We start from the raw sequence: 13,762 nt of genomic DNA, 5'->3' as shown, positions 1-13,762 counted from the left end.
ATGGCTAACGATCCGGCAGGGAATGGATGTTAGGCCAGAGCCTAAGAAGGGTGATGATCAGGACCAGGTGTGCAGATTGCTGATGGGATGCAGGTGCGGAAATCAAGAGAGCTCCCCGGAGCGTTCCCGAACCCTCGGGAAACTGGAGATCACGAACAGAAAAACTAGTCACCAGACAGGACCCGACTCAGACTGCCGGGATCGTTACACCCTCCAACCATTCACTTTAGAGAGCTCTCAGCTCTGTATACAATGAACCGTCTCTCAGCTCTTCACCCCTCAGGCAGTGGCAATGCCACACAGCCACGTGTTATGTCATCACAAGTTGTCTGATATAAGCAGTGCAGCTGTGAATCAGGTGTATGCCAGGTGGATATGTGCTTGCATTGTCAAGAAGGATCCTGCAAGTAAGCATTTCGTTGGACGGTGTATGCTAATGAAACTTGAAACAAAAACTGTGCTGTATGCCAGCTGTCATAGAGTTGGTTACTTACAGTGTCTTCAGAAAGTATTCACACCCCTTTACCTTTTCCACATTTTGTTGTGTTACAGCCTGAATAAAAAAATTATTACATTTTGATTTTGTGTCACTGGCCTACACACAATACCTCATTATGTTCAGGAGTAAAAATAATTGCTTAACAAGTCACATAATAAGTTCCATGAAAAATAATAGTATTTAACATGATTTTTGAATGACTACCTCATCTCTGTAGCCCACACATAGAATTATCTGTAAGGTCCCTCAGTCAAGCAGGGAATTTCTAACACAGATTCAACCACAAAGACCAGGGAGGTTTTCCAATGCCTCACAAAAAAAGTTATTAATTACACTTTGGATGGTGTATCAATACACCCAGTCACTACAAAGAAACAGGCGTCCTTCCTAACTCAGTTGCCGGAGAGGAAGGAAACCGCTCAGGGATTTCACCAAGAAGCCAATGGTGACTTTAAAACAATTACAGAGTTTAATGGCTGTGATAGGAGAAAACTGAGGATAGATCAACAACATTGTAGTTACTCCTCAATACTGACCTATTTGACAGAGTGAAAAGAAGGAAGTCTGTACAGAATACAAAAATTCCAAAACATGCATTCTGTTTACAATAAGGCACAAGCAACCAGACGCTGCACTTGACACATTTATGAAATTGCTTATCCCAGTTACTAATAAGCATGCACCCATTGACTGTAAAAACTGTTGTAAAAACGGTTAAATCCCTGTGGATTGATGAGGAATTAAAAAATTGTGTGGTTGAGAGTGATGAGGCAAAAGAGACGGCAAATAGGTCTGGCTGTACAACCGATTGGCAAATGTATTGCAAATTGAAAAATCATGTGACTAAACTGAATAAAAAGAAGAAGAAACTACACTATGAAACAAAGATGAATGACATAAAGAATGATAGTAAAAAGCTTTGGAGCACCTTAAATGAAATTTTGGGCAAAAAGGCAAACTCCGCTCCATCATTCATTGAATCAGATGGCTCATTCGTCACAAAACCCACTGATATTGCCAACTACTTTAATGATTTTTTCATTGGCAAGATTAGCAAACTTAGGCATGACATGCCAGAAACAAACGCTGACACTACACATCCAAGTATATCTGACCAAATTATGAAAGACAAGCATTGTAATTTTGAATTCCGTAAAGTGAGTGCGGAAGAGGTGAAACAATTATTGTTGTCTATCAACAATGACAAGCCTGACAACTTGGATGGAAAATTACTGAGGATAATGGCGGACGATATTGCCACTCCTATTTGCCATATCTTCAATTTAAGCCTACTAGAAAGTGTGTGCCCTCAGGCCTGGAGGGAAGCAAAAGTTATTCCCCTACCTAAGAATAGTAAAGCCCCCATAACTGGCTCAAATAGCTATCCAATCAACCCTTAGTAAACTTTAGGGAAAGAATGTGTTTGACCAGGTACAATGCTGTTTTACTGTAAACAAATTGACTTTCAGCACGCTTATAGGGAAGGACATTCAACAAGCACAGTACTTACACAAATGACTGATGAAGGTTGTGGGGGCTGTTTTGTTAGACTTCAGTGTGGCTTTTGACATTATCGATCATAGTCTGTTGCTGGAAAAACATATGTGTTATGGCTTTACACCCCCTGCTATATTGTGGATAAAGATGTACCTGTCTAACAGAACACAGAGGGTGTTCTTTAATGGAAGCCTTTCCAACAAAATCCAAGTAGAATCAGGAATTCCCCAGGGCATCTGTCTAGGCCCCTTACATGTTTCAATCTTTACTAACGACATGCCACTGGCTTTGAGGTAAACCAATGTGTCTATGTATGTGGATGACTCAACACTATACACGTGAGCTACCACAGTGACTGAAATGAAAGCAACACTTAACAAAGAGCTGCAGTTAGTTTCAGAATGGGTGGCAAGGAATAAGTTAGTCCTAAATATTTCAGAAATTAAAAGCACTGTATTTGGGACAAATCATTCACTAAACCCTAAACCTCAACTAAATCTTGAAATGAATAATGTGGAAATTGAGCAAGTTGGTCAAAACATATTGATACAACAGTAGCTAGGATGGGGAGATTATAAAGTGCTGCTCTCCATTCATAACAACACTATCAACAAGGCAGGTCCTACAGGCCCTAGTTATGTCTCACCTGGACTACTGTTCAGTCGTTTGGTCAGGTGCCACAAAGAGGGACTTAGGAAAATTGCAATTGGCTCAGAACAGGGCAGCACGGCTGGCCCTTGGATGTACAAAGAGAGCTAACATTAATAATATGTTTGTAAATCTCTCCTGGCTCAAAGTGGAGGAGAGATTGACTTCATCACTACTTGTATTTGTGAGAAGTATTGACATGTTGAATGCACCTAGCTGTCTGTTTGAACTACTGGCACACAGCTCAGACACCCATGCATACCCCACAATACATGCCACCAGAGGTCTCTTCACAGTCCCCAAGTCCAGAACAGACTATGGGAGGTGCACAATACTACTAGAGCCCTGACTACATGGTACTCTATTCCACATCAATTAACTAATGCCAATAGTAAAATTAGATTTAATAAACAGATAAAATTACACTGTATGAAACAGCGGGCACTGTGAAGCAACACAAACATAGACACATGCATACAAACACACGATAACATACGCACCATACACACATGTACACATGGATTTTTTGTTATAGATATGTGGTAGAAGAGTAGAGGCCTGAGGGCACACATTTAATATGTTGTGAAATCTGTTATGAATGTATTGTAATGTTTTAAAAATGTATAACTGCCTTAATTTTGCTTGACCCCAGGAAGAGTAGCTGCTGCCTTGGCAGCAGCTAATGGGGATCCATAATAAATACAAATGCAAAAGTACAAATGCAAAAAATGTGGCAAATAAATTAGCTTTATGTCCTGAATACAAATGGTTAGGTTTGGGGCAAATCCAACACGTCACTTAGTACCACCCTTCATATTTTCAAGCATGGTGGTGGCTGCATCATGTTATGGGTATGCTTGTCATCGGCAAGGACTAGGGAGTTTTTTAGAATACAAAGAAACAGAATAGAGCTAAGCACAGACAAAATCCTAGAGGAAAACCTGGTTCAGTCTGCTTTCCAACAGACACTGGCAGACAAATTCACCTTTCTGCAGGACAATAACCTATAATACAAGGCCAAATATATACTGGAATTACATTGAATGTGGCCAAGTTACAGTTTTGACTTAAATCTGCTTGAAAATCTATGAAAAGACTTGCTTTAAAGGTTTCCAGTTCATAAAAATAATGTGGAATCTGTATCTCACCTCCATAACAAAATACATAGTTGATTACTCTCTTTCTCTCTATTTTTGTCTGTCGTTATCTCTGTCTCACTCTCCCTCACCCTTCCTCACCCTCATTCTCTCTTGTTCTCTTTCTCCCCCTCTTTCTCTCTCTCTCTCTCTCTCTCTCTCTCTCTCTCTCTCTCTCTCTCTCTCTCTCTCTCTCTCTCTCTCTCTCTCTCTGTCTCTCTATCTCTCTCTCTCTCAGGGAGAGAAGTACGACGGGAGGAAAGCAGACGTGTGGAGCTGTGGGGTCATCCTCTTTGCACTTTTAGTGGTGAGTGATTGACAGCTGCCGTTGCCCTGACGATGACCCTGACACGTGCCAGCATCCTGCAATGGTCCTTAACGCTCATCCTCCCTCTCTCCCTCTGACCCGCAGCAGTAAACAAACAACAATAAAATAACAAATACATACTAGCTAGTTTTTTAGTCCTGTGTGCTTACGCAACTTCTAAACCGGAATGAGAATAGGGAGAATAAACAGGAAGGAGTGCGATAAGTTCATCTGTGAGTCCCTCAGGCATATGTTGAGTTAGTGTTGTGGTATGACGTGAGGTAAAGTGACAGGGGACGGAGCTTCATGTGACACAATAAGTCTTCATGGGAAGCTGCACCTCAGTGACTCGCTGGCTTTGGTCTACAGTGTCTTGATTATGATTTTAAATACCCTGGGGAGGAATTTGAGGTAAGGGACAGGACAAGGTTTGGAGACATAACTTAATAAATGTGGTAAAACAAACTTATTGCCAATGGCCTGTGATTCCAGTTCTTTATCTGTATAGAATATAAGTGAAAGATGACATTAGATTATTGGATCAGGACTGAAAATTAAATCAGCACCCTCCATCCTTTCATCCCCATATGATTGGTTGATTCATCATGTTTCTGATTGGAGCAGGGATTTCCAGGGCTGGCTTGACTGTCAGCTTTGTACTGACACACATATGCTCATGAATTAGAGTGTGTCACCAGCATTCACACACCACTCTGATTAGACAGTGACAAAGTGGGGAAGCCGAGAACAAAGGAAATTATAGGCTGCGTGTGTGTGTCTGTGTGTGTGTGTTTCTCCATTTTGTGTCAATATGGACATCTATTCTGTCTCCCTGATGAAGGCATGTTGAGATGGGAAGAGACCCTATCAGTCATGCTATCGTAAACTACACCTCCCATCATTAAAAGTATGAATACTCTGCCTGTTTCAAATGTCAGATAGCCCTTCAATGATTGCCATGGGTAATGCTCATGTATTGCCTTGCCTAGTGTCTCTGGAAACCATTCATATTAGAGATTTTGAAGAAGGCTGACTAGATTAGGGCTATGCTTTGGCTAACATCAAAAAACCAAGATTTGTGTCTTTGTCAGATAGACCTATATTGACTGCCATAATACTTATTCACTGTATTCCTTTGGTTAACAACAATAACCTTATTGTTTGTCCTTGTCAGATGTATACAGTAAAGTATCACCTGGCAGTCTTTAACTTTTCTACTTTGGCATGGCTCTAGATTTCCAATGCCGACTTACTGAGTGATATTATATATGGCCGGTTTCCCGGACACATATTAAGCCTAGTCTTGGACTAGGAAACACTTTCAATTGGGAAATGGGAATCTCCGTTGAACGTTCTTTTTCGTCCAGGACGAGGCTTTAAGTGGGTCCTGTAGACCAGCCCTACGAATATATGTAGTGGAACTTGAGCATCATTCTGGTATTAATGCTCCTCTGTGTTGTTCAGAGGACCACAGTGGAAATAAATTGTTAACTTTTTTTGTGTTATCCTTGGTGATTTGAATGCAGTGTATCCACTTGGCTGGCTGGAATTATAAATCAAATCTTATCAATCTCAGGGCGCCCTGCCATTTGACGATGACAACCTGAGAAACCTGCTGGAGAAGGTGAAGCTGGGTGTTTTCCATATGCCTCACTTCATCCCTCCAGACTGTCAGAACCTCCTTCGGGGCATGATCGAGGTGGATGCCACTAAGAGACTCACGGTACATTCCTCTAAGATCAGCTCTAAAATCAGATGTATGTTTGTAACCCCCTTATTTCAGGTAGACAATTCCCTTAATATCTGCTCTAGGATCAGTTTACACCCCTAAGAGGTGGGAATGGCCCACCTAATCTACCGCTAAGATCAGGCCTAGGATCAGATGTATGTTCACAACACCCTTGTTTCAGCTTGAAGATGCACTTAATACTACATTTGTTCACACTTTCAGGTGAAAGGTAAATTGAGTCTCAATCAATAAAGGGGGCTACTTCAGATAGAAATGTACCAAACAATTCCATCTCCCTTTATTACCACAAAATATTTACTACCACAGTATAAGTCAAAGCAGCTCCCCCAGCTCTCACCCACAGTACTAGTAAAGCAGAAATCACTTATCACTGTAGAGAAAGGGAGACATTTTTCCCTTATTTAGACTAAAGACACTCAGGGGCAGTTTCTCATGCTCAGATTAAGAGTATTCCTGAACTAAAAAGCACTTTTAATGGTGTTTCTACAGTTAGCATGTCCTTTTGTCCAGGAGTAGACTTAATCTGGGTCCGGGAAACCTCCACTCTGGGTCTAGGCTCTAGACAGTAATCCCATTGACTCTGTCTGTTCGGTTCAGACATCTGAGACACAGACAGGCAGCACTTCAAAACCCTCCCACAGCTACAGTGTGACTTCCTCCAACAGTTTATTAGATTACTCTTGCTCACATCAGCGTTAAGAGTTTTCTGTCAAGGAGAGGGTGATTTCCCAGTTGCCCAACGTCTTAAGTATCTCTGGCTAAGATGTTTTTCTATCTGTTTAATCTACTCGACAAATAACATTAATATTAATGCTATAATGTGTTTTATTTATTTATATGTATTGAAGTAGCTGGAAGCCCCATAGAAATAGAATGAATATACACTACATGACCAAAAGTATGTGGACACCTGCTCGTCGAACATCTCATTCCAAAATCATGAGCATTAATACGGAGTTGGTCCCCCCTTTTCTGCTATAGCAGCCTCCACTCTTCTTGGAAGGCTTTCCACTAGATGTTGGAACATTGCTGCGGGGACTTGCTTCCATTCAGCCACAAGAGCATTAGTGAGGTTGGGCACTGATGTTGGGCAATTAGGCCTGGCTCGCTGTCGGCGTTCCAATTCATCCCAAAGGTGTTCGATGGGGTTGAGGTCAGGGCTCTGTGCAGGCCAGTCAAGTTATTCCACACCGATTTTGACAAACCATTTCTGTATGGACCTCGCTTTGTGCACGGGGGCATTGCCATGCTGAAACAGAATAGGGCCTTCCCCAAACTGTTGCCACAAAGTTGGAAGCACATAATCATCTAGAATGTAATTGTATGCTGTAGCGTTAAGATTTCCCTTCACTGCAACTAAGGGCCCTAGCCCGAAACATGAAAAACAGCCCCAGACCATTATTCCTCCTCCACCAAACTTTACAGTTGGCACTATGCATTTGGGAAGGTAACGTTCTCCTGGCATCCGCCAAACCCAGATTCGTCCGCCGGACTGCCAGATGGTGAAGCGTGATTCATCACTCCAGAGAACGCTTTTCCACTGCTCCAGAGTCCAATAGCGGTGAGCTTTACACCACTCCAGCCGACGCTTGGCATTGCGCATGGTGATCTTAGGCTTGTGTACGGCTGCTCGGCCATGGAAACTCATTTCATGAAGCTCCCGACGAACAGTTATTGTGCTGACGTTGCTTCCAGAGGCAGTTTGGAACTTGGTAGTTAGTGTTGCAACCAAGGACAGACGATTTTTACGCGCTACGTGCTTCAGCACTCGGCAGTCCCGTTCTGTGAGCTTGTGTGGCCTACCACTTTGCGGCTGAGGCGTTGTTGCTCCTTGAAGTTTCCACTTCACAATAACAGCACTTACAGTTGACCGGGGCAGCTCTAGCAGGACAGAAATTTGACGAACTGACTTGTTGGAAAGGTAGCCTTCTATGACGGTGCCACGTTGAAAGTCACTGAGCGCTTCAGTAAGGTCATTCTACTGCCAATGTTTGTCTATGGAGATTGCATGGCGGTGTGCTCGATTTTATACACCTGTCAGCAATGGGTGTGGCTGAAATAGACTAATCCACTAATTTGAAGGGTGTCCAGATACTTTTGTACATATAGTGTATTATATTTTTTGTCTCTACAGTAGGTAAAAGCGGAGTTGTTGCTAGAAGCCTCAAGTGTGTCGTAATGCATACAGTAAGAACAGATAAGGCATGTTGCCGTGTTCACTTGTCTGTCTGTCTGTCTGTCTGTCTGTCTGTCGCAGCACCTGTTCCACATGCTGTGTCATTAACACAATGTTTTTTCCTCTTCCTGTTTGTCTCTACAGTTAGAGCAGATCCAGAAGCACAACTGGTACATGTGAGTACAGCTCCTTTCTCTGTGTGTGTGTGTGTGTGTGTGTGTGTGTGTGTGTGTGTGTGTGTGTGTGTACATGCATACGACTGGCTGTTTTGTGCATACTCTAATAGATATATGCACTATGCACTTTTATCAGTGAAATTAAATTACATTGACAAAATGTAGCAAATATTCAAACAAAGGGTCAGTAGATAAAAGTATTGCACTTATATAGGCAAAATTTGGGAACGCGAACTAATGGAAGCTAAATGCAAACTTTTTTACAGCCTTTATATTAAGAGAAGGTAGGCCCATTAGGCCAGATGAGAAAGGTCTATGTTTTGCTACGCTCTAGCAGTTGCCCTACACACCACCGGAACATAAAAGACCATCATGTTCTTAGTTTTAATGGAACTCTGTTCTGTTCCTAAATGGCTTGGTCTTAACAATGCAGGCTTTAAATACCTCCTCTCAGAAAAGTATCAAGGACCGTTCTACTGTTCAGCAATGTAATAATGTGTGTTGCTCACTGCTACATTATAGCAGTATATCATTGCTATTTAGCAATCTACGATATTGTATACTGAACAAAAATATAAATGCAACATGTAAAGTGTTGGTCCCATGTTTCAATAAAATATCAAAAGTAATAAAAGATCCCAGACGAAATAAAAGATCCCAGACGTTTTTCATACGCACGAAAAGCTTATTTCTCTCAAATGTTGTGCACAAATTTGTTTACATCCCTGTTAGTGAGCATTTCTCCTTTGCCAAGATAATTCATACACCTGACAGGTGTGGCATATCAAGAAGCTGATTAAACAGCATGATCATTACACAGGTCCACCTTGTGCTTTGGACAATAAAAGGCCACTCTAAAATGTGCCGTTTTGTCACACAAAACAATGCCACAGATGTCTCAAGTTTTGAGGGAGCGTGCAATCGGCATGCTGACTGCAGGAATGTCCACCAGAGCTGTTGCCAGATAATTTAATGTTCATTTTTCTACCATAAGCCGCCTCCAACGTTGTTTTAGAGAATTTGGCAGTAAGTCCAACCAGCCTCACAACCGCAGACCACATGTAACCACGCCAGCCCAGGACCTCCACATCCGGCTTCTTCACCTGCAGGATCATCTGAGACCAGCTACCCGGACAGCTGATAAAACAGTGGATTTTCACAACTGCAGAATTTCTGGTATGGGCAGGCATAAGCTACGGACAACGAACACAATTGCATTTTATCGATGGCAATTTGAATGCACAGAGATAATGTGATGAGATCCTGAGGTCCATTGTCGTGCCATTCATCCGCTGCCATCACCTCATGTTTCAGCATGATAATGCACGGCCCCATGTCGCAAGGATCTGTACACAATTCCTGGAAGCTGAAAATGTAACCAGTGCTTCCATGGCATGCATACTCACCAGACATGTCACCCATTGAGTACGTTTGGGATGCTCTGGATCGATGTGTACGACAGCGTGGACCAGTTCCCGCCAATATCCAGCAACTTCGCACAGCCATTGAAGAGGAGAGGGACAACATTCCACAGGCCACAATCAACAGCCTGTTCCACTCTATGATGACCGCGCCGCATGAGGCAAATAGTGGTCACACCAGATACTGATTGGTTTTCTGATCCACACCCATACCTTTTTATTTAGGTATCTGTGACCAACAGATGCATATCTGTATCCCCAGTCATGTGAAATCCATAGATTAGGGCCTAATGAATTTTCTTCAATTGACTGATTTCCTTATGTGCACTGTAACTCAGTAAAATCTTTGAAATTGTTGCATGTTGCGGTTATCATTTTATTCCGTGTATATCTTCGTCATGTTTGTAGTCCTCTGTAGCTCAGCTGGTAGAGCACGGCGCTTGTAACGCCAAGGTAGTGGGTTCGATCCCCGGGACCACCCATACACAAAAAAATGTATGCACGCATGACTGTAAGTCGCTTTGGATAAAAGCGTCTGCTAAACGGCATATTATTATTATTATGTTTGGTGGATTAATTTTCTTAATGGTAAAGTAGTTTCACAATTCTAATAGCTTCGTAGTGTATTTTTGTCATTGCTAACATTGTAAAATATGAAGTTCATATTGAATGAGCTGGTTAAGAAACTACGATTTAAAGTTGCATTTTTCTACAGAAACAGATAGTGCCTTTCTCTAAGCAGTAAGAAGCAGATTATTCAGTCAACCTTTTTATATGTTCTTGATTATGGTGATTTTATTTATCAGAGTGCAGCTGCTACTACTCATCAACCTTTGGATGCCATCTACCATAGTGCCCTTCGTTTTGTTACAGACGACAGTTTTGATACTCATCACTACATCCTGTATAAAAACGTTGGCTGGACTTCGCTAAAGACCCGTAGATCTCTACGTTACTCTTTTTTTGGCCCTTCTTCCTTAAACTTCCGTATTATCTAACTTTGCTGTTGATGTATAGACACCTGAGTTGCCTAACCCGTTCACAGGATTGGTTACCTCTTGAGGTTCCCAGGGTCTCCACCGAGCTAGGTAAATCTGCTTTTAGTTTTAATGCACCGTATTGCTGGAACAAAATTCTAAATACATTTAATCTTGATGTTATAGTGCCGTTCGGGCAATTTAAAGTATTACATTTACATTTACGTCATTTAGCAGACGCTCTTATCCAGAGCGACTTACAAATTGGTGCATTCACTCTATAGCCAGTGGGATAACCACTTTACAAAATTGTTTTTTCTTTTTGGGGGGGTAGAAGGATTACTTTATCCTATCCCAAGTATTGACAGGGGACTTCTTTGAGAAGGAATGTAACTGTTTTTCTGGGTGATTTGTGATGTTTTATTTGTGCTTACCATGACTGTGTTTTTGTATTTTAGGGTGTGTATATATATATATATTTATATTTTGTGTATAATGTGTATATTTATATTGTAATATACAGGGCGCATGAAAAAAAGACCTAGGTCTCAATATGTCTTCCCTGTTCAAATAAAGGTGTATAAAAAATGTAATTAAATCTGTCAGTCATTCCTGTCATTCTTCCTGTCTGTCAGAGCTGGGAAGAACGAGCCAGAGCCGGAGCAGCCTGTCCCCAGGAAGGTGGCCATCAGAACCCTGAGCACTGAGGAGATAGACCCGGACGTCCTGGAGAGCATGCACTCTCTGGGTTGCTTCAGAGACAAGGGCAAACTCACCAAAGACCTGCTTTCTGACGAGTGAGTGATAGTGGGATGGGAGGGAGAGAGTAAGAGGACGAGGGATGAAGGGAGGACTGGAAGGATGGAAGGGTTAAAGAAGTGCACTCTGTGCTGCTTCAGGGACGAAAACAAACTCACCAAAGACTTGCTCTCTGATGAGGGAGGGAGGGAGGGAGGGAGGGAGGGAGGGAGGGAGGGAGGGAGGGAGGGAGGGAGGGAGGGAGGGAGGGAAAAGGGAGGGAGATCATGGACTCACTGGGCTGTGTCAGAGATGAGGGCAAACTGACGAAAGATCTGCTCTCTGACAAGAGGGAAGGAGAAAGGGATGGAGAGATACGGAGGGAGAAATGGAAGTGTCAGCGAAGTCATCCACACTGAGGTGCTTCAAGGACATCTGACAGGATGACTTTACTGTCTTGTCTCTCCAGTGATAACCAGGAGAAGATGATCTACTTCCTGCTGCTGGACCGGAAGGAGAGGTACCCCAGTCAGGAGGACCAGAACCTCCCTCCGCGCAGTGAGATAGGTAGGCTGGTCCAAATCACCCCCACACAGTAGGAGAAGTAGACTAGTCCAAACCTTCTATGCCTTTTATGAATGAAAACCTGAAGTAGCTACACCATAACTCGGATAAGATGTTCTGTCACACATGTAGTTGGTTTGTTGCTGACTAGTTCTCTTTCTCTCTTCACTTGCTTCTTCCCTGACCCCTAACCTTTGACCCCTGACCCCTGTTCAGCTGACCCGCCCAGGAAGCGTGTGGACTCCCCCATGTTGAACCGCCATGGGAAGAGGAGGCCGGAGAGGAAGTCTATGGAAGTGCTGAGTGTCACAGAGGGGGGCTCTCCTGTACCCGTACGACGAGCCATCGACATGGCCACACATGGACAGAGGTATGGTGTGATGTACTCACTCACACGTATCATATTGACACACATACTCACATGCGTGTAAAAACATACACGCACTCACACACACACACATACACACTAATGCTCACACGAACACACACACCCCGGGCAGTCTCCGACTGTACATACTTAGCACTACAGAGTCAATGTGAGGACATGCTTTTCAGAGAGCACCCCATGTTCTCCATTCAAAGTATAGATTAAAGCTAGTGAATAACAGAACAACAGGACCTCTGATTAATACGAGTGGTCTGTAGTCCCAACTCTCAGTGTAGTACTCTTAAATTACTGAATATTAAAGACATCCTCCTGAACTTTGGCGACTACTAAGTAATTTTTAAATCTCCCATTTTGGGAAGGATGTGTCAATGTGTAGTTCATACATGCATAATCTATGAGTTACTGTCTTACCTCAATTAGCCATGAAATCTTTAGTTTGAAAGCGACTGTTTAGCTTGAAGCTGTGCCGCGCCATTTTCCCTACACTGAGCTTCAGCCCCTCACATTTGAGTGACAGCTAGCAAGAGGCCTTCCCAGTGTTATCCAATGAGGTTGCATGGCAGGCCCAACGGCTCAGTGGACACAGCAGAGACAGAGAGAGCAATGGCGTGGTGCACATATCTGCACATATGTGACGTAGTATGCAATTTTGATGGCCACTTCTGTCTTGTGAGTGCTACTTTCAGAACTACTGGCTGAGAAGTATACAAAATTACCGGAGAATCTCTTTAACAAACACAGACACGTGCATGCATGGACACACACGCGCACACACAAACGCACACCGGATTCACATACGTAGCAGTAGGGTGCCTACATATTATGGCACCCTGCTGGATATCTCTGTCTATTAGTTCAATCTGCTGTGTGTGTACTTCCAGTAGAATCCCTCTCCTCACTAACTTTATTATTAAGCTGCTTAGGGTGTTATGACAGTCTAACACAGACAGAAAAGCTAAAAAGTTTACAACTTTCTGCGCGGGTGAGTCATCCAAAGAGGATAGAGGTTTTAAGACTTCAACTTTTCATCGACTGTTAGAAAGTATGCCAAATGTGAGAATACCCCATATTATCATGATCCTTCAAAGTGTCTTACCCCTCTGTTTAATCTGTTTTTAATTGCTGATTAATATATTAATGTCATGTGTGAATCTTGTTTTATGTTTTCATTGTCATGTCTTGATCAATTATTTTTCTTCTTCTGTTAACTTTTCCTTTCAAGACTACTATTATTTACTGTGCATTGGTCTGGATCGCATACACAGCTAATGTGAGGTTGCCAACTCATGACCTGTACAATAATCTGTACATTTTAGGGAATGCTTAGAATCAGTCCCTTTATGTGACTGTCTTTCTGTCTGTCTCTTTATTTTCTTTCTGTCTGTCTGTAGTAAGTCTGTTTTCAGTAAAAGCTTGGATATCACAAACGCTAACCTCACCAAAGAAGAAAGGTATTTGTCACTTTTGTCTGTCTGTCTTGCCACA

The 13,762-nt window shown here is 42.5% G+C and overlaps 1 protein-coding gene across 4 annotated transcripts in view; it reads left to right on the top strand.

The window, feature by feature from the left end:
- Nucleotides 1–13,762, top strand: part of brsk2b (BR serine/threonine kinase 2b) — a 153,681-nt gene that overhangs the window by 114,051 nt on the left and 25,868 nt on the right. For 3 of the 4 annotated variants that reach the window (XM_045208751.1, XM_045208747.1, XM_045208745.1), the window contains exons 7-13: nucleotides 4,019–4,087; nucleotides 5,664–5,810; nucleotides 8,158–8,189; nucleotides 11,223–11,384; nucleotides 11,795–11,892; nucleotides 12,106–12,259; nucleotides 13,669–13,728. In XM_045208751.1, the coding sequence (XP_045064686.1) occupies nucleotides 4,019–4,087; nucleotides 5,664–5,810; nucleotides 8,158–8,189; nucleotides 11,223–11,384; nucleotides 11,795–11,892; nucleotides 12,106–12,259; nucleotides 13,669–13,728 (722 nt within the window). The remainder of the gene's footprint in view (nucleotides 1–4,018; nucleotides 4,088–5,663; nucleotides 5,811–8,157; nucleotides 8,190–11,222; nucleotides 11,385–11,794; nucleotides 11,893–12,105; nucleotides 12,260–13,668; nucleotides 13,729–13,762) is intronic. The other variant, XM_045208750.1, reaches the window with a different exon arrangement.

Source organism: Coregonus clupeaformis, chromosome 3 (genome assembly GCF_020615455.1).
Source record: "Coregonus clupeaformis isolate EN_2021a chromosome 3, ASM2061545v1, whole genome shotgun sequence".
Lineage (NCBI taxonomy): Eukaryota > Metazoa > Chordata > Actinopteri > Salmoniformes > Salmonidae > Coregonus > Coregonus clupeaformis.
The sequence above is the reverse complement of the archived record's forward strand: the minus strand, read 5'-3'. Positions and strand labels throughout refer to the sequence as shown.